Below are 25,471 nucleotides of genomic sequence, written 5' to 3' on the forward strand. Positions count from 1 at the left end.
AACACTTATGAGATGCAATCTAGGCTAGGTGAACGCATGCGTATAAGAAGAGTCACTCTCTTCCGGTGTTGTTGCTGCACGCCTGCTACATCAAATATGAGTCCAACCATGAAAGGTAGAATTTCTACGGTTGTAGGCCTCGCCCAGCGGTTATTCCACATTGGGTTTATACCACTTGTGTTGTATTTAGGTAAGGCGATGACTTGAACGTCTGTGGCGATTCTTACTTTGACGTTGACTTTGGGTAATATATTTAGTCTTTGACTGAGGCAAGGTGTCGGAGTCTTGTCTTGAGGTTGAATTTGAACCTACACCTCATTGTACTGCTTCATATGTTGGAACTTAAAAAGTAAAATTAACTGTTATAGCGTGAACACTGTAAAAATACACTGTAAATTTAAAGAAAAATTAAAGATATGAATCAAAAAGTTAAATGATGTAAATTGTAATCAATGGCCATTATTGCTCTTTATTATTTATTTATTTATTCAGGTTATTCACATGGTCCAGAACCAGGAATGCCAGAGTTTAACCTTCTCAGGTGAGATGACAGGACATTCAACTTCCAGCATGATACATGTGTTTACTGGTACACACGACAAACATCAACCATATCACATAATTTTAAACTGTAATATTCAATGAGCTTGATGTCAGTATTTCTGGTTTAAAAATCAAAGCTTCTGAAGGTGTCACTAAGTCATATTTTTCTCAATATCCTGGTCAGCTACTTCTGTTTCCCAATTAAGTCATTTAAAATGGTTAAAATCCCTCAGAGTGCACCTAATATCAGATAATCTGATATGTAATTAAATTAATGAAAAATGAAACTGTAACAAAGCATCTAATGAAAGAGATTAACATAGTTGCAAACAACACTCTTTGCTTTCTTATCTTTGTAATGGGAAAGTGAAATTGGGCATTTTAGTCTCAAACAGGATACCAGAAGATAATGGACCAGTGGTTCACAGCTGTTGTTTCAGTTTTTGTCTTGTTTAGATATTTTTGCAAACTAATAAAGGGTTCTTTCTTTTTCAGTCTGTTTCTCACTTTTTAAAGCAGATAACTGGGATTTCCACTGTCACTCCAAGGCGCTTGTTCCATTCACTACTACTAGAGGGCAGAACTGAGGCTTGTTCCATATACTACCACTAGGAGGCAGTGCTTAGATCCAGGTCGACGCTAGAGTGCGCTCACAGAGGAGACCACCATATCTATGACCTTTGATATGATAACATTATTTCAGAGATAAACTATGAACCATTAATGATGTTATAGAAAAAAAACACTTTCTGGGAAATAACAAGATCTCAATTTCCCTTTCCTGGTAATGAATGAGAAAAACTTGTTTTTGTGAAAACTGATTCTGCGGCAAATGTCACCTATGTCGCTGTGACCCGATCACTTCATAACGAAACATGAAAAGGAAAAAAAATTACAGAAAACGGAAACGAAGGCTTTTTGTCTTTCATTTATTTTCTGAGTTGATACTTTTTTGTGTAATCTAACATCGTAAAATATGTGTTGTACATGTAAATTGTTCTTCATCGTAAAATCATTGTGCAAGATTATGTAAGATGATCAGTTATATTGTATAGATTATTTTGTACATATTTCAGAATTTATCTTGAACTGCTTTCTCATTCATAGGGATGGCGGTTTAAGAATAAATCTCAGACGGGGAAATTAAGTCTGTGGTCTTTTGTTATTTTTACCACATTCTGAAATGAGGAGAAAATATGTTTGTCTACAACTTACTTTTGATAAGGACAAGACCAAAGACTTGCTAACAGACAACAGAATATAAAAAAAACTGTCTGAACTTGAGACCTATGCCCCTCCCCCCTTGATTCATTTTTTTTTTTTACCCAGCATGCCCATTTGTCAACATGAATGGGAATACTGTGGCAATGGTCACTTAATAATCTTGCTGTCCTTTTATTTGGTACCCTTTTAACTTTAAACTACTTGGGTCTGAAAATGTTTTGCCAAATTGGACCAAGCTCGGGGGGAAAAATGTTGATGCGTGAAAATATCTCGAGAAATTTGTACCAGCAAGAGAGGTGTGTATAAGGTGCCATACCGTAATTATGTACTGACATTAATAAATGAATGCATATGACAAGAACTCCACATATTGTTTGAAAGAACTTTATGTTGAGATAATTTCAATTTTTTAACAAAAACAGAAAACAAAGCTGGAGAAAAGGCAGTTCAACATAATACAACTCTACCCACTTAAAAAGCGTCTAATTCAAGCTCTATGCAGGTAAACTGCACCACCCTAAATAACAAAATTCCTTTAGAACTAACCGTCCTCCAAATAAAAAACTCTGGGATAATGTTCACATAAATACAATTTTATTTTTTTCAAACATCGTTCTCACTTCCATCACCCTTCCCCTTCCCAATCCAGTTAAAAGCACAAACGCTGTGGCGAAGAGAGGGTCACATTTCCCTTTTGTCATGCACCTCTAGCTGCTCTGATGGGGGGGCCATAGCAATAATCCCAAGGTTCATTGGTCCGAAGGTTCACTACAGAACCTTGATTAAAAAAAACGCTGAATATGTTACCATTTTTTGGACAAATGAACCTTCGAACTTTCGAGACGCTCCCGTTCTGATTTACATCCTGATTTTATTGTCAACCAAATGCTAGTTATTTCATTTGCAACTTTCACCAATAGAAAACCAATACACTGATCTTCATCAGTTGTTCTATCATTTTATCACAACACAGGTAATAAACACCTGTCTAGTAGCATGAAATTGGTCCTTAATTAATTAATATGACCCATAGCTGACCAATACCATAGCGACAAACAATCACATTTATACGTCTGTGGCCAGACTTATGTCAATACCACCTTGATTTTCTTTAAGTAGAATAACAAAACATTGACAAAGGATGGCAAATTTAAAAATCTAAGGCAATAGCTTTAATTCAGATTAAATAAAGACTGGCAAATTGATTTTACCCCTTTATTTTCAGAAAAAAAGTTCATTTGAAGTTGGGAGTAATTCTTATAAATATTAAGTGGGAAACGAACTTCTAAATCACACCTTCAAGCAATGTCATATTATAAGTGCCAGAGGAGATAAATATGTAAAACAAGCTCATCTAATAAATTTCCTATTCTACCTTGATTCAGTTCCAACATTTCTGTTCCACCTTTGTCACTGCCCACTTCATTGATGAGGGAATCCAGCCAGATAAAAATGTTGATGACATTATATATTTTAATGTACAGGCAAGACTTGAAGGCACTAGTAATACTAAACAACTACATTTACTCACAATTTCAAACACCTTAATTCCAATATTGAATTTTTTTCACAATTTTTTCAACTTTTAAATCATTCAATATCGTTTTACATACATCAAATGCATTTCATCACAACTCGTCAAAGAGCGCCGGGGCTTAAATTTTCCCTTTTCGACCCCCAATAATAACATAATTCCAAATACTATCCGTGCACAGTAGGCACATTTGTACATATAGGTATATGTGTAAAATACCATGGATCCACATAACCTGACAAATAGAATAGAAATGTTCATGTTGCGTATGCACAAGAAAATATTTCAGCACATATGAAATACAAATTGGTTATAAATATATCACCATGATTAGACGTCTGCACACCAAAACCACCATAGGTGCAGACAAAAATTCAATAAATTAAAGAAAGATTATCAGTCAACAAATTTTAATTTGCTCTGAAAGACTGTAGACAATGGGAAAGGGGCTTGGTGGAGGGGGGGGGGGATGCTAACCAGCAATTGCACAAACCAAGTGTGACCATAAACACTTCAATGTCAGATCTGTCTGGAGATGAGGCCGACTTTTTTATCAAAATATTTCTAAGTCTATTAGCATTCCTTGAGAACAATACTGCAAAGCATCTCCAAGCCATGAAAATATATTTTTTTCTATCACGATAATATCCAGGGCTTCTATATACAAACTTACCTACACAACACAAGAAATATACACAACACCAAAAAAACGTGCTTAAATACATTGAAAACAAACCCTGTGCAATTATAACTGGGTACTATAAATATTGCAATCTTGAATTTTGATTTTATCAAAAAGATCAAAGAAAAGTTTTGATGAAAAGAAACAAGAAAGTCATCAGCTAAGAGATATTATGTTTATGTTAGTTTCCAGCTTGTAAAAAATATGAAACACAGGCACAGATATGCAAAGAATGGCAATTTTTTCCTTCATATTGCCACAATTAATATATATTTACTATAAATAAGCACCCCCTTCCAGTTTTATTCTTAATATACAGTGCCAAGAGACAATACTCATCTTGAATACTAAACAGGAAGTTAATATTAAGTTTTTATCCTGTGTGTGTAATCTGAGCTCAAAACTCTGAAGAATGTGGGCGGGGCTTATGCATTTTAATGCTACTCCCAACTTGTCAATCAAAAAGATAATGACAGTCCACGTCACAGGACCAGTTCTTTCTCCTGCTTCATACAATGAGGTGCTGTATCAGTTTGCTACAGCTTTGTAGTAGAGAGATGGGAACAAAGTTCAACTCCATAAGAGTGTCACACAGTTCAGAGTCCTTTCAATAAGGGTGGAGCTCTGCTGAAAGGGGCGGGGCTTCCACCCAAAAATGGGCAGGGCTATGCTGAAAACTAGGTGTGGCTTGTGATGACAGCTACTAGTTCTGGGTTTTGCGCCGCGGGGTCCGTAACTGGTGGCGTCGATGATGGCTGATATGGCGGGGGCTGGGGAATAGCGGCAGCACCTAATATGGAAAAAATTCTGATATTTTTATTTGTTCTTAAAATTATTTTATGTCAATATCTAAAGTACACTGCTAAATATACAACTTTAATGAAGTATTCTATTAAATTATCTTGGAAAAAAAGTCATCACTATCATCATGGTCCTGTACCTGAGGAGACCTGTTGTTGGGAGTTGACTGCAGTATTTGTATTCTCTGTAGTGGTGGCGGCTGTTACCACTGGCTCCCCTGGGTATGGGGGCAGATCCTGCTTTGATGGGGGGTATGCATCTGGTTTGGAAATCACCTGGAAATATCAGATAGAATGAGAAAGAGTTTGGCATAAAATCTGTTAATAAGAAAACTCTTCACAAAGTAAAAGATATTCTAACAAAGAAGTTGGGCTACTCTGGCTCAATGTCACTCACATATAATAGGAAATCCACTTTGAAATCCTTTTATAAGTCATCAAATACTTGTACATATTTCTGGATCAGTCTAAGGCTTAGCTCGACACACTGCTAACATCAGATAGCCAGCTAACTGAAACCAGACAGCCAACTAACTAAAGCCAGCTTTGCTATATTGGTCTTGTAGCTAGCTATTTGTCCACAAACAGTATACTAGTAGTTGAGTCAAGAGTGTTCTAGGGTCACAGCTACACTGGACAATTTGTGACCACACAACTGAATTGTCTATATTCATAGCAGTCTTTGCTAAGACAGATTTTCTACTAGCTACAGTTATAAAGCAGAACCGATCTCTCTGGTGCTATATGAGTGGCCCCTACCTCTGCATAAGGGGGTGGAGATGGGAAATTCCCCTGGGCTTGTTGCTGGGGGTATGGCCCCCCATACGGGTACATCTGGGGGCCTGCAGGGTTGGTATAGTCCATGGAGGGTATGAAGAGATGACCCTGCTGTGCAGTGGTGGTGCGTTGCTGGGCCAACATCCACTGGCGACGGCGCCAATAGCCACATGCTCCAAAACAGGACAGAAGGATGAAGATGATTATGAACCTGAAGAAGAATTGGCAATTGATGCAATGAATGTATTATTTTTTATAATAATTCTTTTCATGAAAAGATCTTGACCATCAGTTACTAGTATGCTTATTTTTGGTCAAATTAATTCCTTCATTTACATTTTGAAGAAAAATATACATTTGTTAAATCTTAATTTCTTAGAAATTGCTACAGATCAAAAATTTTAATTTTCTGTAGCTTTTACTGGCAATGTATCATCTACAGATGTGCAGCAATTTTATCCATGTTGGAAATAAATAAAAATTAAAAATTTTATGTTTTCATTAAGGCTGCCCAAATTCGATTACTTTTTCGTGTTTCAATCTTAAATCATGAAACTGAATATCTTACCAGAAATACCACATGTTCCAAATGCTCCAACTGTAGTAGTAGCCATCATAGCTACAACATCCCTCACTGCAGCAGCCATAGTCACAGCTGAAACAGAAACAAGGGAGATTGTACAATATATCACAGGTAGACCAAGGTGGGAGTGCTGGGGACTCGGGGTGGGGAGGGGGGGGCAAGGGGGGGGGGGCAGGGAGTCCCATACCCGGAGAGAAAAAAAAAAGCTTAAAAGAGACCCTTTCATATACTACCACTACTGCAAAATGTATCAGACAGTGCACTCGGTAGGATTTTTCTAAGGGAGTACCGTACCCCTTGCCCAAAAAAAGAAGGGGTAATTTTCAAAATGAAGGGGTAAAATTAAAAAATGCTCATCAAGGTGTAATTTTGTGTATTAATAATCATGCAATCACACAGTTCACTTTCATAACAATAACCCACTATCCTTTTATCCAAAATCTTTTATTATTGCAATTTAACAAAAAGAAAACAAAATTAAACTGCGACTTTGTGCAGATCATCAGACTGGGATAGTGGAGGAACAATCTGGGACAGTGGAGTATCATTCTGTGACACTGCAGTTGGTAGTTGGTCACTATAAAAAAATTGTAAATGTATTTTAATTAAAAAAACAAACAGGTAGTTACTATGTCACCTTATAGTGTTGTTTATTTGGCTTTTTCTCCAAAAATCAGTGGGGGGGGGGGGGGGTGTGAAAATATAACATGTAATTTATTAGAGATTTTACATTGCTTTTAAATTACCACAGAAACAATCAAAATACAACAAGTACGACTGCACTTCATAGCCAAAAATTTACAATCTATTCTTGACTGAGATTTAAAAATGCTCCTGGCCTAACTGCTTCCTTAGTAAAGTTTTTAAAAAAACTAGGTCAAACAAGCGCTCTGTAATAGTTGGGAGAGGGAGAGATAGAGAACGGCGCCAAAATGTCTGGACACTGACAAGTAGTCACCCAGTATCCGTCTCTGTCAAACAAGCATTTTTTAGTATACTATTTGAGAAGGGACACAAAATTTACATATTTAGCCATTTTAATCAATCAAAATGTTCATACTTCTTACTCTCCCTAGTGTTTCTCCCTAAAATTGATGCCGACAAAAAGTAGGTCAAGTCGGGAACATTAGGCACCCGTCGTTTTTAAGTTTTACTAAATTGTTTATAAAAATTAAACCTTTGCTTTCAATTTGTAAATAATTACTAGAAATATTATTTCACAGTTTGTTGAAAGATAATTTTTATTTATGTTTGTTAGCGCAGCACTTCAAGTTCAACTGTTTTCTAAGCTGGCCAAATCTGGAGCTAGCCGGTTGCTGCAAACCACTTTGTTTCCAACCGGCAAATGACTGCCAATAATAAACGATCTATTTTGTCTGTGATAATAAATTTTACACTTCAAATTTTCCGGGCAAGTGAACAGCCGAAAGTCACTTGCGTTTCCGGGCAACTACCAGCTAAATTTTAAGTGCCCGGCTGATAAAACTAGTTGCGAAACGCAACCATCGCAAGTAGGTATGTCGGACTCTGAAATCTATAGTAAATAACTTTGCCTTCCTTGCATGACAAAACCTTTTAATTGACTGTTGTTTTTTTTCCTTTGCTTTTCCTTTTTCTCGTCATTTTGTCATCACTGGTAATCAGCAGAGCTGGAAATTCCCGGTCGCCCGCTCGTCAAATGCGACTAAAAATTTATTCTGACGACTAAAACTACAAAAGTCACAAGGGTTATTGGCCTAAAGTATTTGGTCTGGGCGAGTGATTTAAATTGGTCCTAAACGTATGGTTGCTCAATTAAAATGTTGAACAATTATGTGAATAAAAAAACGATCATTTCATCGTTGTTCATACCTTGTTTATACTAAAGAGAGGCACACGTGCTTTGACCTAAAACTTGCATATTATGACCAATCAGAGAAGATTACGTCATCCTCTGCGGGTCAGTGAAAGAAGAAGCATGTTTTAGTCGGGTAATTCAAATATCTTTAAAAGAAAAAAATGAGACACTTGGGAATCAATTATGACATTTTCAACATGAGTCTGACCGTCAACAGTCAACGGACTGGTCAACTTCGCCGATCTTCAAAGCCAAAGGTGTGCGTATTCGTACGCGCTGGGGCTCCAGCCAATGCGTAAAAACAGCAAAACAACGCGTAATTACGCACTCTCATACGCTAACGAGTTTACTGTCAGAACTTCATCTTTTATTCAAACATGTTATCTTCTATTTTGGAGTCGGTCCAAATCAAGGGATTAGTTTCTGGCTAGAACTTCAGCAGTTGTAGCCACTGGCGTAATTCTTCTCACAAAACCTTCTGAATCATGCAACTTAATGAAGTGTCCATGAAGTGAAATGTTGCCTTTGCTGGCAGCAGATTCTTGCATGTGAGAGGCGGAGTACAGACATATTACGAGACACTGCACCTGTGCACAAACTAACAGGCTATCTGCTTTTCATGGGCAGAAGACAATTATTTTATGGATAAACATTTGCAATACTGTGTGTGTGTGTGTGTGTGTGTGTGTGTATATATATAAATATATATATTTTTTCATTTTGTCTTGTTTGGCAAAATTGTAGTAAATTACTAAATCAACTTTAACTTCATCCAAAATGAAAAGCAGTCTACAATTCTTTAATCAATTCATCCTTATACGACAGCAGACATTAATTTAAAAAGCAAAATGTTGTGTACAATCTGGCTGACAAACACACATATGTATCATGCATGACAGCGACATACACCACGCCTGGTTCTTGTTCTCCTCACCCACAAAAACTAAGTCACATATACCACTCTTCAGCAAGGTGCATGCAACGTTCATGCACACTTCTCAGCCACGCATGTCACACACACACACACACACACACACACACACCTTGCTGCCTTGTGTTATCTAGCAGAAATCTAAGAGTAATGGTGATAATCACACAAGCATACATATTCCAGGAACTACATATTGAGAAAAACCCCTGAGGGAGTCATACTCACTATCTCTGAAAATCTTGGCAGAATTCAGCTGCTACCTGAAGAGACAAAGAAAGTAAATTGAATATTATGTCAACAATGAAGAACTCTTGATCTTTTAACATGAAATAGTTCACAAAGAAAAAAAAAAAACAGATAAAACTATACCACACAGTCAGATAATGCAAATTCTGCACACATTACTAGTACTGCCTTCATACTTCAACAATTAAGAAAACTGCTTTGTTCTTTAAAAGCAAAACTTAGTAAGATACGGAAACATCCTGATAAAATGTTTAGGATAGGTCATAATGGGCTTACTAGTACTTGGAATCGATAAGATTTTGGTAGTGATCCAATAAATAATCAATAATGAGAACTGAGCTGCCTTATAACAAGTCGAGTGCTTTGTGAGTGCTTTTCTACTTCAAATAATTGTGCTTCCCTGTTTAATATTAAGTTTCTTGTATTATTGACATTATTCCCTACATGAAAATGGATGCTGTAGACTTTAAGAAGACAACAATCACCTAGACTTGGTGACCCTACAGATATATCTAGGCCACTTTCATCTCTACCACTCCTTTATGATCCCCAAATGGAAACATTTCTTCAAAAACACAATGAATCAGACAGGTAACCCCAATAGCAGGCAAACTCCCAAGAGGTCAGGGATAAACCAGTGGAAAGAAAGGCCCTTGTGTGGTAAATGTCATCCCTTTTTAAAGCAACACTGAGAATAAAAACAATTTCCTTGCAACTGGCCCAAGCTTTACCAGTCCAGCAAAGATCAGAAATGCCAAGCACCTGCCTTGTATTACAGCCGACCTTTCTTCAAAGTAATGTGTCCTCAGATATGCTGACCTAACTGACTGACCTGAGATGACCCGAGATGACCTCAGCTCCTCTTTAAGTACACATATCAGTTAACTTATTAATTGGATATTCAGAAATGGTCTTGAATGCCCTCTACAAATAATCCGTTTAGTCTGTCTGGGTTTGGGAGTTAAAATCCATTATAGATCTATTTGAATGTGGGTATCGACTTTTGTTTGAATCCTCCATTTTGTTTAAATGTATACTTTGTTTACGTTTTAGTGGGAGGATCACATTAAAGAGAAATTCCTATCATGCCAGCTCTCTCCTCAGATATGACCAATTACCATTCACACAAATGCTTCTGAGATGTGTGTGCTATCAATGGTTGATATATCGTCTGAAAAATACTGCCACTTTACTATCAACACATCTACTAGCCACTAATAATGTTTAAACCCGTTTGTGTTTATACTTTCTTTTTCTGCCCATTAAAGGCAATCTATTTCCATCTTATCTACATGTAACTGCTTTCTTCAGCCAAGGGAGTGTTTTTTGGGTTTTTTTCACTTTATTTCAGGTTTCACTAAATACTTATCATGATATGTACAAGACATGTCCTAAAATACAGCAGGAATCAGGAAAGTGTACAGAATCGTCATGATGTGCAGACAGCAAAATATTCCTCAGACGTGTTAATTGATTTTAATGGAGCAGCAGGCATGGGCATCGGGTTCCTATTAGCATTGTACTAGTAATTGCTCCTAGCTAACTCTTACTGGTCTTATTTGTCTTCCTATACTAATTGCTTTTACCTAACTTTATTATACCCCATGGTATTATTAAGAAGTCAGTACAATGAATTTATTTAGAGGTCTGAGAAAAATTACCATAACCAATTTGAAAACACCAAGACCTTTCTATAACCTCATTCATAATTTCCATGCAACACTGCCGCTTAAAACATGGTATAAAGTTTTGCAATGATCATGAAATATTCACTTAGAAAATAACGATTATCTAGCTCACAGATGAATCATCAAGATAGAAGTTTTTATTCATCTTGTCACTCATGCACAGTTAGATAATTAATACTCTTGATTTTAGTCTACATTATTGATTTCATCTGCCTACGAAGAAAAAAAAATATGCTCAAATATATCCCAACATCACACAAATTAATATCTCCTGACCAACAAAACTCATTTTTTTATTTGTGATTGAAATGGAGGTCAAATAAGGATGGAAACCCTTAGACACACAACTAATTGTAAAGTCAAGAGACCTTGAAAATCTCACCACAGTAAACATATCCGTGTTATTGTCACCTGTACACGGTATCGATCAACAAGAAAACACAAACAAGCTGCTTTATTGTCAGACTTGACAAAATTAATTATGTAGACCAGTGAAAAAGCGAAAGACAAACACAGCAGAAAACCCGTTAAAATGTTTTTTTAAAAAATCTAATGAAAACAGAACAAAGTAATACTAAACCTATGCTGACAACCTACATTCAAACAAAAGTTGAGAAAATGAAAAAAATAAAAATAAAAATCACAAGAGGAGCAAACTGAGGACAAGGGCTACATAACAGAGATGATTGCGCAGCTGATGACGTGAAAACTGATTGCAAAGCGATGAAATGGACTTGATTGCAGAATTAGAGTACCTTTGTGTAATGAGCACCTGCATCTCTCTCACTACCTGTCAATAATACCTACACAATAGGGAGCCATGTTAATATTTGCAATATCTAGGAAATACATGATATACAAATTATCACCATCCTTATGATTATTAGTACACTGTTTTGACGATCACAAGCTTCGCAAAGGAACTTTTGCCTGAAAATTGGCTTCAAGGTTCCTGAGCCAAGATAAACCAACAGTTCAATGAAATAAAATTACTAGTATATGTTTGCACCTCTTTAAAAACATTAACAGGCTTCAAACAATAATACAGTATGCTCTTAACTGAGGTGGACTTCTGTGAGTTTGTCCTGAAATAATGCTGGCCAAGTGCTGTCTAAACTCACCACTAATGTTATTTTGAAAAGCTGGTTGCAGTATTACTGTAACAGTCCAGTTGTAAAGGTGATTACTGCACTCCACAATGACATATGTCAGTGTACAAAGCTTAGACCCCATTCCCATAGATTTTAGAACGATCTATCCCTATGGGGAGTCTCACTTGATTACTGCCGGCTTAGCCAGCTGAAGCGTCTGTCCCGCCTATAAAAGATGTCAGGAGTGATTAACTATGGTTCGGGCTCGGCTGACTGCAATTTAGCGTGAACCCCCAGGGAGTTAGGTCGATCTAAATCTAAATCCCTGGATCGATCTAAATCTCTGTAAATACACCCTTAAAAATGCTTATTCCTGATCTCACAAGGTATAAATTAATGAAATTGCAGTTTTGACCACAGACCTAAAACTACTAGTACTCACATCTCTCTCCCTATCTCTTTTAAATAAAAAATCAAAGATTTCTTTTTTTTTTCTCCTTATTTCTTTTATTAGGGACGTTGTCTTATCGCACTGCACTTATTACATTCTAGATTGTATTCAGAGATATAAGTACTAGCATGGCATGTTTTACTCCAGCTACTAACATTAGAAGGTAGCCCTTTTTCCTTTTCATTGTTCTCTGTGTGCACATGAGCAGGTCCATTGACATCACTGTCAATTATCAAGGATATATATCAGTCTTCAAACTCGTACCCGTCATCTAAGTTCATGAGTTTGACATTATCAATCTTCTACAACCTCTTTAATCTAAGATGAAGGATTCAGTCTTTAGGAGCACAATTATCAATTTGATTAGCTTGACAGACAGGCTGAAAACTTTTCAGAATGGCCGGACATTTGGACCGACAGTAATGAAAAATTTGCTGGACCGAATGGATTTCTGTCGGACCAAAAATCACCCTATTCATTTGAGACAGATACTACTGGTATGATTAGAGTAGCTTACTTTGTTTGTGAATGTGATAGGTTTGAAATGGAAGGGAAAAACACTTTGAGTTTTATATAATTTTATGAGTTAAGTATGTCGAATGATGACTGTAAATTCAAAATTGCTGCTCTAAAAACTCTTGTCGGTCCTTTAGACCGACCAAGTCCAATTTTTTACCAGTCCAGACAAATTTTCCCGGTCATAACCGATCGGACTGACAGTTTCAGCATGTCTGGCTTGATTATTAATACATCCCTTTACCTCTTCTGTGAATGCTTGAAATCAACTTCATCTTTACAGATCTTTAATTTAAAGTACTAGTAATAAAACTAATGCAGTTTTACAGTTATAAACAAGTTGTGTTTTGTTTTGATAATGGACTGAGAGTGCATCTGAACTGATGGGCTTAGAAATATTTGTGGGTCATATAAACAGTCATTATCCAATGACTATGCAAAGATGTGACGGAGGGGAAAACCCCTGCTCCTGAATGGAAAATCCAGTCACCCTCAGTTTCCTTTTTAAATGTACATTAAGCATTTCTTGCTGAACTAATCTGAGAACAAATACTTTTTTCGCCATATTTTATGCTAAAAAAAGTTCTTTTTTGCAGGAAAAGCATACACATACACTGTACACCTATGGGATTCTATTTTACTGAATCACGTGAGAGGTGAACAGTGTATTACCTGTGACTGTCCTTGAGGTCACATCCTGGTTTGAAATGAAAGTGGCAGACATTTCAACATCAACTTTCCTTTTGTTCTATTGCACAATCAGGTTACACTAAAGGGTTACTGTAGAAATCATGATGCATGTGCAGGGGGGGGGGGGTGCACTTCTGAGTACATGAAGGCCCTAAATGCACAATAACTTATCACAATAGTAGCACTCCTTTAGCAATACAGTGTACTTCAGTTCGTACAATTTAACACTTTCAAGTTTCACTTAACGCATACTTTTGCTGTCCTCCAACCTGAAATCTCGACAAAAACTTCCTGGTTGTAACCACACATTATCCCGCAACCAAAAGTCCGCTGGTGCCTTGTTATCAACATTTAGAGCACAGGCACTACCTGGTGTCACATCAGATCAGAATGACTTGACAGAATCATCATGGCAATTCAACATATCATTGGCATACATGGTTTGAAAATGAAATACAAAAGATTTTCAAAACATTTACTGGTGCAGTCATCTTGACAGAACTGTAACGAAACACATAAAATATCTCGTTTCTCTCCCTGCATACCTGTATAATGTTGTTTCCTAGGAAAACTAAAAGTATCTGTATAACTGTCGACACTGACATTTCGGTCTTTGGTGTCTTCTAGCTCTTCAAATGGGAATTAATCACTGTATTGTTACGGTAGTAAAATGTTCTGTCGCTCCGAATCTCGATCTATTATTGGAAACTGTGACGTCAAGAAGCAAGGTGCCCGTATGATGAAAAAAATAGGAAATGTTTTATACAACAAAGAAACGGATGAGAACAAAGAGCCTACCGAACAAACATGTTGATTCTTTGAAAAAAAAAATGACAGAACTAGACTTGAATTTAAATATCATGTGGTTATGAATTACGATTGGCAAGTTTATGATCTTTTGTGTCTGAAGATTGGTTTCATCAAGGTCAAGGCTGTTCATCTCCCAGGAAGCTCATTTAAAATAAAAACATTCCCTACTTGATATTGGCAGAAATATGGCAGAGAGGCAGTATCACCTTAAATTCGGCGGAAACGCTGCAGCGTCCGTTGACGCTTATTTGGAGTACAAGAGGTACGGACGATGGAGTTTAATTGCTGTTAACTTTGAATTTAACTATTGATTGAATTAAATTCCTACATTCTGTCCATCGTACTGGATTCCCTGGATTCCTACTGGTAGGCATCGAATAAAGCAAGAAGCACGAGAAAGGAAAACGAAATAAAATTTGAAATGAAATATATACATATATGGAGAGAGGGGGAGTGAGAGAGAAGGAGATAGAGTTTGATAATTAAAGATAATTTGCATTAGAGTTGATTTGGACTAAAATTTTAAATTTTGGCCGTAATTTTTTATAAAAATGTAAATATGTACAATCACGTTTACCACTTTCCAACACACCTTCAATATTTATTTATTATTATACATATCAGCTTAACTTTGACATTTCAGGATAGTTGGGGATGATGATGGGGGCAAGTTGTTCACACCTGAAGAATATGAAGAATACAAGAAGAGAGTTCTGCCTCAAGTAAATATGTATTTTATAACATATATATATTATATTTAAAACATCAGGATAAATATTATTTAAATTAATTAGTTTGTGCACATAACTTTATGAAAAATTCATGCATTAGCCCTTCTATGTACTTGTTTTCAGTTGCTAATAACAAAAAAGTACTGTACATGTAAAATCCAATGTGATATGTTTATGGAATTTTGATTTATAGATCGATGGGTGCCTATTTGCCCAGGTATAACCTAAATATTAGTTTTTTTTTTTTTCAACAGCGTCTTGAGAACAGAGTCTACACAGCGTGGACAGCACCAAGTGGCATGGACTGCAAGCTGATTGGTCCAGAAACACCCTGCTTCTGCACACACAGGTAGAATTTACTCTGGCTCAAGATGGTTCAATGATCTATAAGGATTATTATTTTGGGGTTTCCATTTTTATCATCATTTTAACAAAGAGCAGACTCTCCAGACCCCCCCCTCCTTTTAACAAGTAGAGGATGTAAAGCTAAAAACACTGATGAGACTTTCCCAACTTTTGTCATATTTCTGACTTTTTCAGGGTCAATTGGGTCATTCTTGTGAATCGTGTAAATCCCGTGAATTGTGTAAATGCTACTTTGTCAGTGAGGACTGGTCTCATGCCTGTAAAAAGTTGTTATTTAATTTTCCAAAGCATTCAGAGAGCATTTACTCATCCCCCTGCGCCCAATTTGAAGACTTGTGAAAATGATGATCAACATGGATGACCCCTTAATTATTTCCTATTGAAGGCACAGAAGACCTTTACAGTACAAACCTAAATAATAAGGCATTTCTTTTCTTCGAAACCAGGTACAGGCAGCACAAGACAGATTTCCAGACAATTCCTGCTGAGCGTCCTATTCTCCTGCCCTGTAAAGTGAAGGGCTGCAAGTGCTCGTCATATCACTACGTGCCTCTCAATGGCACTCAGCCCATACGCTGCAGATGTAAACATTTCGCTGATGACCATTCTGAAGTGGGAGCATATAAGTGTAGAAAAGGTGAGGACTGGTCTTTGAATGCTGGGACTACACACAATATGGGTTGTATAAGAGTTTGGATTATCTTAGAATTTAAATGGGTTTGCAAGTGACCATAAATGGTAGAGTGCGGATTGTGAATTTTAAAAGTTGAAAATATTTTTTGCTTATTTATTGTTTTTCTGTCAACTTTAGATAGAAAAAAGGCTACTAATTTATAAATTAGTAAAAAATGCAATAGCGCCTGTTTTATTTTTCTGGAGGATCTGAATGTTTATTTTGAAGTAGTACAAATAGGAATTACTAATCATATTATTTCTTCAAATTTTGAGAAATTAATGGAAATATATTAATCAAAGGCACTTTTTACGGAAATTCAAGGCGGAATTAATTGCCCTTAATTTAAAGGCTTCTGTCAAAGAAAGCTATCATTCTTACTATTCTTATTTCAATTCATTTATTGCACCATTACTTTTCAAGATGGCTGTAAGTGTCCAGGATTTAAAAGCTCCTTTACATGTGGCTGTGGGGAGCCCACATATGTCCACCAGATGGTCACTGAGACCAAGGAGGAGAGACTGGCCAGAGGTCACCCCGTGGGGGAGGACGTACCCTATCAGGCCATGGGGGGCCTCACAGGATTCTCCTCACTCATGGATGGCTACATGAGGCTGGACCCCAGTGGCGCAGGTGAGGTTGGAGAGTATTTGAAGACATGCAGCAGGCCCGTAGCCAGCAATTTCAAAAGGGGGGTTCTTTTTCTGAAAAAGTGGACCTTTTTCCATAAAAACTTCATGTACCTAGATCAAATTTTACCCAGAGTGTACCTTTTCCCAGCAAAAGGGGCAGTTCTTTCGAACCCCCCGAACCCCCCCTGGCTACGGGCCTGTGACAACAGTGTGTGTATGGGAACTGTATAACAGCTGAGAAATGACTTTGTTTGGAAATATCTGCCATTTTCCCTTCATCAATGTCACAATTCAAAACTATTGAGGATATTTTGAACTGATAGCTTTTTAGCACTTAATTTCATCTTTACAGGAGTTGCTTAAAGTCATAATAACTCTTCGTTTTGGCCAAAAATTGGATTTTCCTGGCGTAAACGGCAATTTTCCCATACTTACCAATGGTCAACAACCCCATTCCTGCATTCAAAGTTAGTACAGGGTTTTTTTCCTAAACGCCTGGTTTTTTGTTAAAATCTCTTAAGTGCTCTTAAGAGATTTTAACTGACGGAGCTCTCTCTGACATTGCAAAGTCACTGGTGACCTACTTAAAACCGCGGGAAAAGCAGACAACAACAACACTATATAAGATTCATGAGATATATTCGTCTTTTTGTTAAAAATGCATTTATATCCACAATGTGTGCCATTCTGGGCTTTTCGTTATCCGACTCACTGTACAAAAACTCGCAACTTACGTCTGCGTCTGCATTAATGCGTTTGGCGCCATGTTATTTTGGTCTTGAATGAACGCAAGAATCCGCGTGACACCATTACGTCATTCGCAACGAATGCCTTGACGACCGGGAAGAAAGGCATCGAAAGCCCTATTGACAAGCACAGATTTTAGTTTTACTACAATAACGGCCGTTTTAGTGGTAAAATACAATAGAATATATTTCCATGCGTTGTTTACAATGTATTTCATGCGGAATTTTGAATCTCAAAGGAAGAGTTATTATTGCTTTAATAATGAGAAAACTTAGAACCCAACTCTCTGAATAGATCATAAATTTTGTGAACAGTTTTGGAAATGTTATACTTAGGTAATAAATGGAAAAATACTAAAATTTCCAGGAAATATTGTTTGTATTCAGACAGAATTCCCATCTATTTATTCCAATTTAGCAATATGTGGTATTTTTGATTGGCACTCATGTCCTCAGAGTAACATTTTTTAACCAACCAGATTTTGCTTTACATACAATTGCCCCTCCCACCTTCATCCGACCTATCATATTTTCTATTACATTTCAGGTGCCCCTCCCATTGAGTTCTTGGACCAGCCCATCACATCAGCTGACCACCCATTCCTGAAGGCCAATGTCCAGTCCATAAAGGCACATCAGCTGGCCAGGGGGTCCGTAAGGAAAGCGATACAAGGTCAGAAACCACAACTGTTAATACCATGATGTTAAGGCATTTTTTTCTTATTAATTAGTTATTTATTTCTGTCCTAAGAGTGCTTTGGTAGAGTGTGATGATTTCCTTTTTTAAAGCTGAACAATACATAATATAATTATAGCTACGTCTAAAATGTTAGTGTAAATGTTATTCCAAGTTAACCACTAATGATTTTCTGCTTTGAATTTTAACATTATTGACCTTGAAATTTGTCTCTCCACCAGGTGGCAGTGCTGAAGTTGACCATGACCTTGCTGAGAGGATGTCTGCCATGCGCAGGCCTGGGGAGTCGGATATGGACTATTTTGAGAGGAGATATCAAGAGAGGGTAAGGCCTATGCTATTACCTCCTGCCCCACTTTTTAATGCCAAGCATTAAGTTAATGGGGCAATTTTAATGAAATATGGGCAGAACTAATGCAGCCCAAATTGGCCAACAATTTATTCAAATTCACCCCTTCATCGATAACATTGCAGCGGCCAATAAGCCATCTCCATTTTTTTAAATAAAATTTAATACTGTGGTTGTCCAAATGAATTTCTGTTGAAGCAAAAGAGTTAAAATGCATGCATGAATATAAGGCTCTGACACCATGAATGAATAATGCCTTTGAAAAATATTTTGGCCTGTAATCTCTAGATTTCAGCAGATCCGTTAGTTTGTTATATCTTTACACTTTGCCAGTACTTGTGTTTGGTTGTTCCAGGCATTGCTCTACACCTAACACACTGTCACAATATTTGCCTGGTGAGCTCTGTCACAAATAACACAATATTTGCCTGGTGAGCTCTGTCACAACTAACACACTGACACAATATTTGCCTGGTGAGCTCTGTCACACCTAACACACTGACACAATATTTGCCTGGTGAGCTGTGTCACAACTAACACACTGACACAATATTTGCCTGGTGAGCTGTGTCACAACTAACACACTGTCACAATATTTGCCTGGTGAGCTCTGTCACACCTAACACACTGACACAATATTTGCCTGGTGAGCTGTGTCACAACTAACACACTGTCACAATATTTGCCTGGAGAGCTGTGTCACACCTAACACACTGACACAATATTTGCCTGGAGAGCTGTGTCACACCTAACACACTGACACAATATTTGCCTGGTGAGCTGTGTCACACTTAACACACTGACACAATATTTGCCTGGTGAGCTGTGTCACACCTAACACACTGACACAATATTTGCCTGGTGAGCTGTGTCACAACTAACACACTGTCACAATATTTGCCTGGAGAGCCGTGTCACACCTAACACACTGACACAATATTTGCCTGGTGAGCTGTGTCACAACTAACACACTGTCACAATATTTGCCTTGAGAGCTGTGTCACACCTAACACACTGACACAATATTTGCCTGGAGAGCTGTGTCACACCTAACACACTGACACAATATTTGTCTGGTGAGCTGTGTCACACCTAACACACTGACACAATATTTGCCTGGAGAGCTGTGTCACACCTAACACACTGACACAATATTTGCCTGGTGAGCTGTGTCACAACTAACACACTGTCACAATATTTGCCTGGAGAGCCGTGTCACACCTAACACACTGACACAATATTTGCCTGGTGAGCTGTGTCACAACTAACACACTGACACAATATTTGCCTGGTGAGCTGTGTCACAACTAACACAATCATACAGCAAGCACTGTAATCACATATACTCCTAATAATCTGTCTAATCCAGACATGCCTTGAAGTTGAAGATTTTCAAAATTGCTCTGTTTCATGTTTAAAGCTGGAAAAGAGATGTGAGGGCACTGTTAATTCATAACAAAAAGATTACAAATTCTTAAAACTTTTGGTTGACATGTTTCTCTCTTTCTCAACAGCAAAAAGCAGAACGCATGAAGTCCCGAGGTGCAATAGCGGCGCCTGGCAGCTCAAAGCTACAGACTGGTGTACGGAAAACCGCAACAGGGTCCAGCAAAGGAAGAGCAGCATCAGGAGGGAAGTGAGCTCTTTGCAGCTACAGCCATAAATATGTCGTCCACGACTTGAAAGAGAAAAGATCTGTTCATATTTCAGTTCCTCCAGTACTTAGTGTGATAATTGGTCTAAGTCTATTAAGACATGAAAAACTGGCTTGATTACTAATGAGCGAGAGTAACCATGGCAGAGGGAAAACATTTACAGTGATAATTAGATGTTAAAAAGTACTATATATTTGTAAAAGATGGCCATTAATCGTGACGTAGTCTCTGAAAGCAGTCTACATTTATCCCATTCCGTCCAGTCCATATCTGTGATTTAGTTCCACATTGAATAAACTGTGGAGAATTTTTTTAATGAATTTTTTCTTTTTTGAAACATTCTGTCTGTGGAGTCGGTTATGCATTTTTTGTTTGCTGTAATAAACTTGCTCAATTTGTGTTGTGTAACATTTCTATTTGTATCCACTTTGTTAGGTTTGTACCGGAAGTTGCTGATACAGGATATAAATTGCTCCTTGAAAGATGATTTGTCTGAGTGAATTTATTATTTATCGGAGTGAATTTACAATATATTTCATTTTATGCTTCACCTCTGTAAGAATCTTTAACTCAGGTCCATGTAACTGAGCCTGAAGAATTTTAAAGGAGTTGTAATACAAAACTAATTGTGTGAATAGCAGAGACATTTTAATGATTAAAATCAAAATCTCCACTGCATTAAATTCAGATAAAAACAAGGTGCATACTGCGTAAATGCTACAAAGTGTTGAAATTCCCAGAAAATCCAATTTTCACTGTTTTACAAATTCATATATATCTACAGCTCGCCTTGGTAGATTACTTTGGAGATACATACAATGTGATAATTGTAGTAACAGGCCTCTGACCTAAAATACATAACAATCTGCACTTATACAGAAGACGTTCAATCGAGGTTTTGTGGGTACATAAAGAAATCAATTATGAACGTAAAATACAATTATTTCATTTATGGGCAAGTTTAATAGTCCTAGGATCCAAGGTACCATCTGTGTCCGCCAAGGGATGACGCCTTGTTCTATACTTTAGGACCGTTCACACGAAAAATCTTTTTTTTCTAAAAATCTAAAAATCTATTTGCAGTATATTGTGATCACGGTCTGTGCCCTGAATACCCCACGCCGTATTTACTGGCAGCGCGAGCCAGTTGCTTCCAAAGCTGTAATTAATACTCGGCGCTGCCAGTAATTACACCGCGGGGTATCCAGGGTACCGTGATAATAATAATAATAATAATAATAATAATAATAATAATAATTTATTTTTCTATGGCGCATTCCATTAAAAATCTCAATGCGCCTTACAACATTCACTTAAAAGAGCTAAATAACACAATACTAATATAAGAACACATTACAATTTTAAAGGACTAAGAACTAATTTAAAGAACCAATTATTCATATTCTAAAATGATAAGAACCTAAAGTGACAACATTTAAAATTAATCATAAAATTACAGTACACCTTATTAAAAACTAAAATGAACTATATGATATTTACTGATAGGCTATTCTAAAAATATGAGTTTTCAAAAGCTTTTTAAAAGTATCTATGTCACCTGCTGCTCGTATTTCAGAGGGTAAGGTGTTCCAAACTTTGGGTGCATATATCATAAATGCCCTTTCACCGTAAAATTTACCAGCTTTTTTCTCTAAGACACTGTGTTCTAAAAGTAAATGGCTAAAAGTTGAAGACCTGGTAACTCTTCCATGCTGATGTTGCTTCATAAGTTCTGAGATATAAAGTGGTTTATTCTCAGTGACTGCTTTAAAAATGACACATAAAATTTTAAATAAAATTCTCTCTCTTACTGGAAGCCAGTGAAGTTCCATCAAAACAGGTGTAATATGCTCTCGGCTGTTCCATCCCATTTTAGTTACCAGCCTAGCTGCAGAATTTTGAATTAATTGAAGTTTGTTCAGATGATTTTTGCCTAAACCATATAAGAGACTGTTGCAATAATCAAGCTTAGAAGTAATGAAAGCATGGACTAGTTTTTCAGTTGAAGTTTTGTCCAGTAAGTCACGTATCTTACTAATTCGCCAAAGTGAGTATGATGCCGATTTGCAAATTTCAGAGATCCGTCTATCCATAGTTGCATACTGATCAAAGGTGACACCTAAATCTTTCACATAGCTAGATGGATTGATGTTGACACCACCGATACAAATATCAGATTTCATTGCATTTCCCCTGTCTGGCTTAGACCTTGATGTAAACCATATTAGTTCAGTTTTTCCATCATTTAGTGCTAGCATGTTTGTTTTCATCCAATTTCGGATCTCAACTAGACAAGTTTCTATTGAGGTGATAGCCATGGAGCGATTACTTTCACTTGTGACATAAATTTGAGTGTCATCAGCAAAAATGACAGTGTTGAGACCATGTTTAACTATAATGTCTTCTACTGGTAGCATATACAATGAAAAGAGCAATGGACCTAGCACAGACCCCTGAGGGACACCATACTCTAAAATAGTGGGCTCTGATAGCAACGACTCAATTGACACCTTTTGTGTTCGATCTTTTAGATATGAGGTTAACCAATTAAGTGCTAAATCTTTTACTCCAAATCGGTACTGTAGTCTGTGCAGAAGTATGTTGTGGTCAATGGTGTCGAATGCAGCAGACAGATCTAAAAGGACTAAAATAACATCTTTTTGTTTGTCTAAAGAAAGCATGATGTCATTATGAACCCTTAGGAGAGCTGTTACTGTGCTATGTCCTTCTCTATAAGCTGATTGAAACTTGCCATATAGACTATAGATCACAAGATACCGAAAATAGATTTTTAGAAAATAGATTTTCCATGTGAACGCAGCCTTAATCTGTGACCTGTGATGACTTTAAAGCATTCTCTGTCCTCCAAGGGATGATGCCTTGTTCAATACTTAATCTGTGACCTGTAATGACTTTAAGGTACTTTGTTGGAGGCAACGTTCGCGTCCGTTAGCAAGTTAGCACATTTTTACATTTAAGTCATCTCATTGGCGTGTTGACTTTACTTTACATCTGAATCATACGATGTCGCTTACAAACAATGTGACAAATATTAAATGCGCATAAGTTCAATTCGGATTTTCTTTCGGATACTTCGTTTTTCTTCAATAAAATATATCTGCACGTCCACGCTACTGGCTAACAGCAGGGGGTGATCATCTTTGAAAGTCTGTCAAAATATTCCTATGCTTTGGATTACAATCGGGGGGGGGGGGGGGGGGGGGGGTGTTCATGTGAAAGGGGGTGGATTTGCGTTATTATAACAGACAATTTTATGTTTCCAAACATTGCTGTGTATTTTAAACTTTTTTAATTCTTAGCCGAAAATAACACTAAAACAGCGCTTAAATGTGGGACATAGACATATACCAACCCGTTTTGAGCTGTATATTATGGAAAAGAAAATTATTGTTATTTATTTATTTATTTATTTATTTATTTATTTATTTATTTTGCCACAGGGATCATCTAGGGCAAACACACTACATAAAAACAAAAACTGCAGATCTTTGTCGCAAATTTTGATGGGGGACGAAAACGGGTTGTTGTGCGTTACTATCTTGTCCGTTTTCAGCTTCAGTACAAAGTATTATCTCCCATACACGTGTACGTGAATTATACATATTGTTCAATTTCAGAGTTTAAATATCGGAAATACAGTCTGCTTTTCATTAAACAGAGTGTAAGGAAATCCTGTCATCTGAGTTTGTAATCACAGATGTTATGACCCAATCCTGTTTCTTGTCCTCCAGACTCGCACGAAAACGAAACCACAGCTAGTGCGTAGTTTCGTTTCCCCATTCAGATCCGGCCCTTGGCGTAAAAAGTGGATATTTTCACTGATGACATTATGACCCGGTCAAATGAATGTTAAATAAGACTAATTAAATTAGCTATACCTGGCCCTTACTTTTTGGCGTGTAACTCATGAAAACCGACTTCATGTCATCGCTGTTTAACCGCGCGCGTCGATTCAGGATCGCAGCGAGCTTTCCCAACTGTGTGAAGTTAATTGTACTCTTCCCTGATAATCTTTTTATGTGTACATTGTTATATTTTCCAAACTTTATGAATATGGAGCAAAATACGATGATACTAGTATGTATATTATACAAATACGATTATATGTATATTAGCGTGCTTTCCCAACTCTTTGAAGTTAAATGTACAGTTTCCTGATAATCTTTGAATGTGTTTAATGTTACATTTTCCAAAATTTATGAACATAAAGCACAATACAAAGAAGACTGTCTGAAAATGTCTCTAGATCTGCCCCTGAATTTTGCACTTAAAGTTGTTTCAAGGTTAATTTAGGAATACATCTTGTTTAAAGAAATTGATCCCTCCCCCTTCACACGATCTTAGCTTTCCAACCGCGTCAGCCATTTATGAGCACACGACGTTAACGTTACAGGTTGACACGAGAGAAAAGTTCACAGCACGTTCGTTGGGGTTGACTTTTCTAAAACTCACATAGTTGAACACCCATACGCACCCAAACACATAAAAAATCTGAAATCATTAATGGCCTTCTACCTTATAATTATCTGCGCGGCTGAAATACATCCTCTGTATGTTATCCCAGCTAATGGTGCAGTACTCAGGCGACAACCTCTCACTGCGACGCCAGAGCATTCACCTTCCAAGTCACAGAAGAAATGACATCACCAGCTTTTATTAATTCTTAATATGCAACCATAGCAAGCATATTTGTTATTCAAAGCGCATGCGGTAATCATCTACCTGTACATGTAGAAGCTTAATGAAAGAAAGGGAAGATTCCTCTGATGGAATGAAAGAGTCGAAAGGGGATAATTAACACTTTATACGCACCTGCTTTAATTGAGGTTCCCACTAAAAAAGTGTTAAAGTCATAATAACTCTTCGTTTTGGCCAAAAATTGGATTTTCCTGGAGTAAACGGCAATTTTCCCGTACTTACCAATGGTCAGCGACGCCATTCCTGCATTCAAAGTTAATCCAGGGTTTTTTCCTAAACGTTTGGTTTTTTGTGGTAAAATGCAATAGAATATATTTCCATGCGTTGTTTACAATGTATTTCTTGCGGAATTTTGAATCTCAAATTAAGAGTTATTATTGCTTTAACTTCTTACCTGCATCATGCCATGACGTACGTATTACGACGGCGTCGCCCGTAGTTGTCACACATCGAACTGCTATCAACGCCATCGTACAGATCTACATATGACTTAGGCCCTA

At 37.1% G+C, this 25,471-nt stretch overlaps 2 protein-coding genes and 1 long non-coding RNA gene across 4 annotated transcripts; 2 read left to right on the forward strand and 1 right to left on the reverse strand.

The window, feature by feature from the left end:
* Positions 1-20: 20 nt before the first annotated feature.
* On the forward strand, positions 21-1,690 carry LOC106158297 (uncharacterized). The gene is made up of 3 exons (XR_001237902.3): positions 21-190; positions 493-541; positions 1,039-1,690. It is a non-coding gene; the product is annotated as an uncharacterized LOC106158297 (long non-coding RNA).
* A 649-nt stretch (positions 1,691-2,339) lies between these two features.
* LOC106158310 (uncharacterized) lies at positions 2,340-24,902 on the reverse strand. Of its 2 annotated transcripts, none has more exons than XM_087014291.1 (6): positions 24,789-24,902; positions 9,137-9,171; positions 6,129-6,215; positions 5,543-5,771; positions 4,924-5,059; positions 2,340-4,773 (listed from the first exon to the last, which is right to left on the reverse strand). In XM_087014291.1, the coding sequence occupies exons 1-6, from the start codon at positions 24,885-24,887 to the stop codon at positions 4,661-4,663; spliced, it is 699 nt and encodes a 232-aa protein (XP_086870417.1). In that variant the 5' UTR covers positions 24,888-24,902; the 3' UTR covers positions 2,340-4,660. The 2 variants fall into 2 exon arrangements, with proteins under 2 accessions (XP_086870417.1, XP_013389684.2); XM_013534230.2 differs by lacking the exon at positions 24,789-24,902 and adding an exon at positions 14,139-14,322.
* Positions 14,452-20,651, forward strand: LOC106158309 (protein FAM221A). Its single transcript, XM_087014289.1, has 8 exons — positions 14,452-14,665; positions 15,047-15,125; positions 15,389-15,483; positions 15,947-16,137; positions 16,597-16,806; positions 18,099-18,224; positions 18,470-18,573; positions 20,112-20,651. Exons 1-8 carry the CDS (start codon positions 14,589-14,591, stop codon positions 20,235-20,237), a joined length of 1,008 nt encoding a protein of 335 aa, XP_086870415.1. The 5' UTR covers positions 14,452-14,588; the 3' UTR covers positions 20,238-20,651.
* Positions 24,903-25,471: the final 569 nt, after the last annotated feature.

Source organism: Lingula anatina, chromosome 5, assembly GCF_051362555.1.
Source record: "Lingula anatina isolate TDL-2025a chromosome 5, LinAna3.0, whole genome shotgun sequence".
Classification (NCBI taxonomy): Eukaryota; Metazoa; Brachiopoda; class Lingulata; order Lingulida; family Lingulidae; genus Lingula; species Lingula anatina.

Bases quoted from the DNA above. Each gene is read 5' to 3' on its own strand.
- LOC106158309 (XM_087014289.1), top strand. From the start codon at position 14,589: ATGGCAGAGAGGCAGTATCACCTTAAATTCGGCGGAAACGCTGCAGCG. The intron at 18,225-18,469 runs GTCAGAAACCAC...TCTCTCCACCAG, and splicing joins CGTAAGGAAAGCGATACAAG to GTGGCAGTGCTGAAGTTGAC. The intron at 18,574-20,111 runs GTAAGGCCTATG...CTTTCTCAACAG, and splicing joins AGAGGAGATATCAAGAGAGG to CAAAAAGCAGAACGCATGAA.
- LOC106158310 (XM_087014291.1), bottom strand. From the start codon at position 24,887: ATGCTCTGGCGTCGCAGTGAGAGGTTGTCGCCTGAGTACTGCACCATT. The intron at 6,216-9,136 runs GTGAGTATGACT...TTTCTGTTTCAG, and splicing joins TGCCAAGATTTTCAGAGATA to CTGTGACTATGGCTGCTGCA. The intron at 5,060-5,542 runs GTAGGGGCCACT...TGATATTTCCAG, and splicing joins CTCCACCCCCTTATGCAGAG to GTGATTTCCAAACCAGATGC.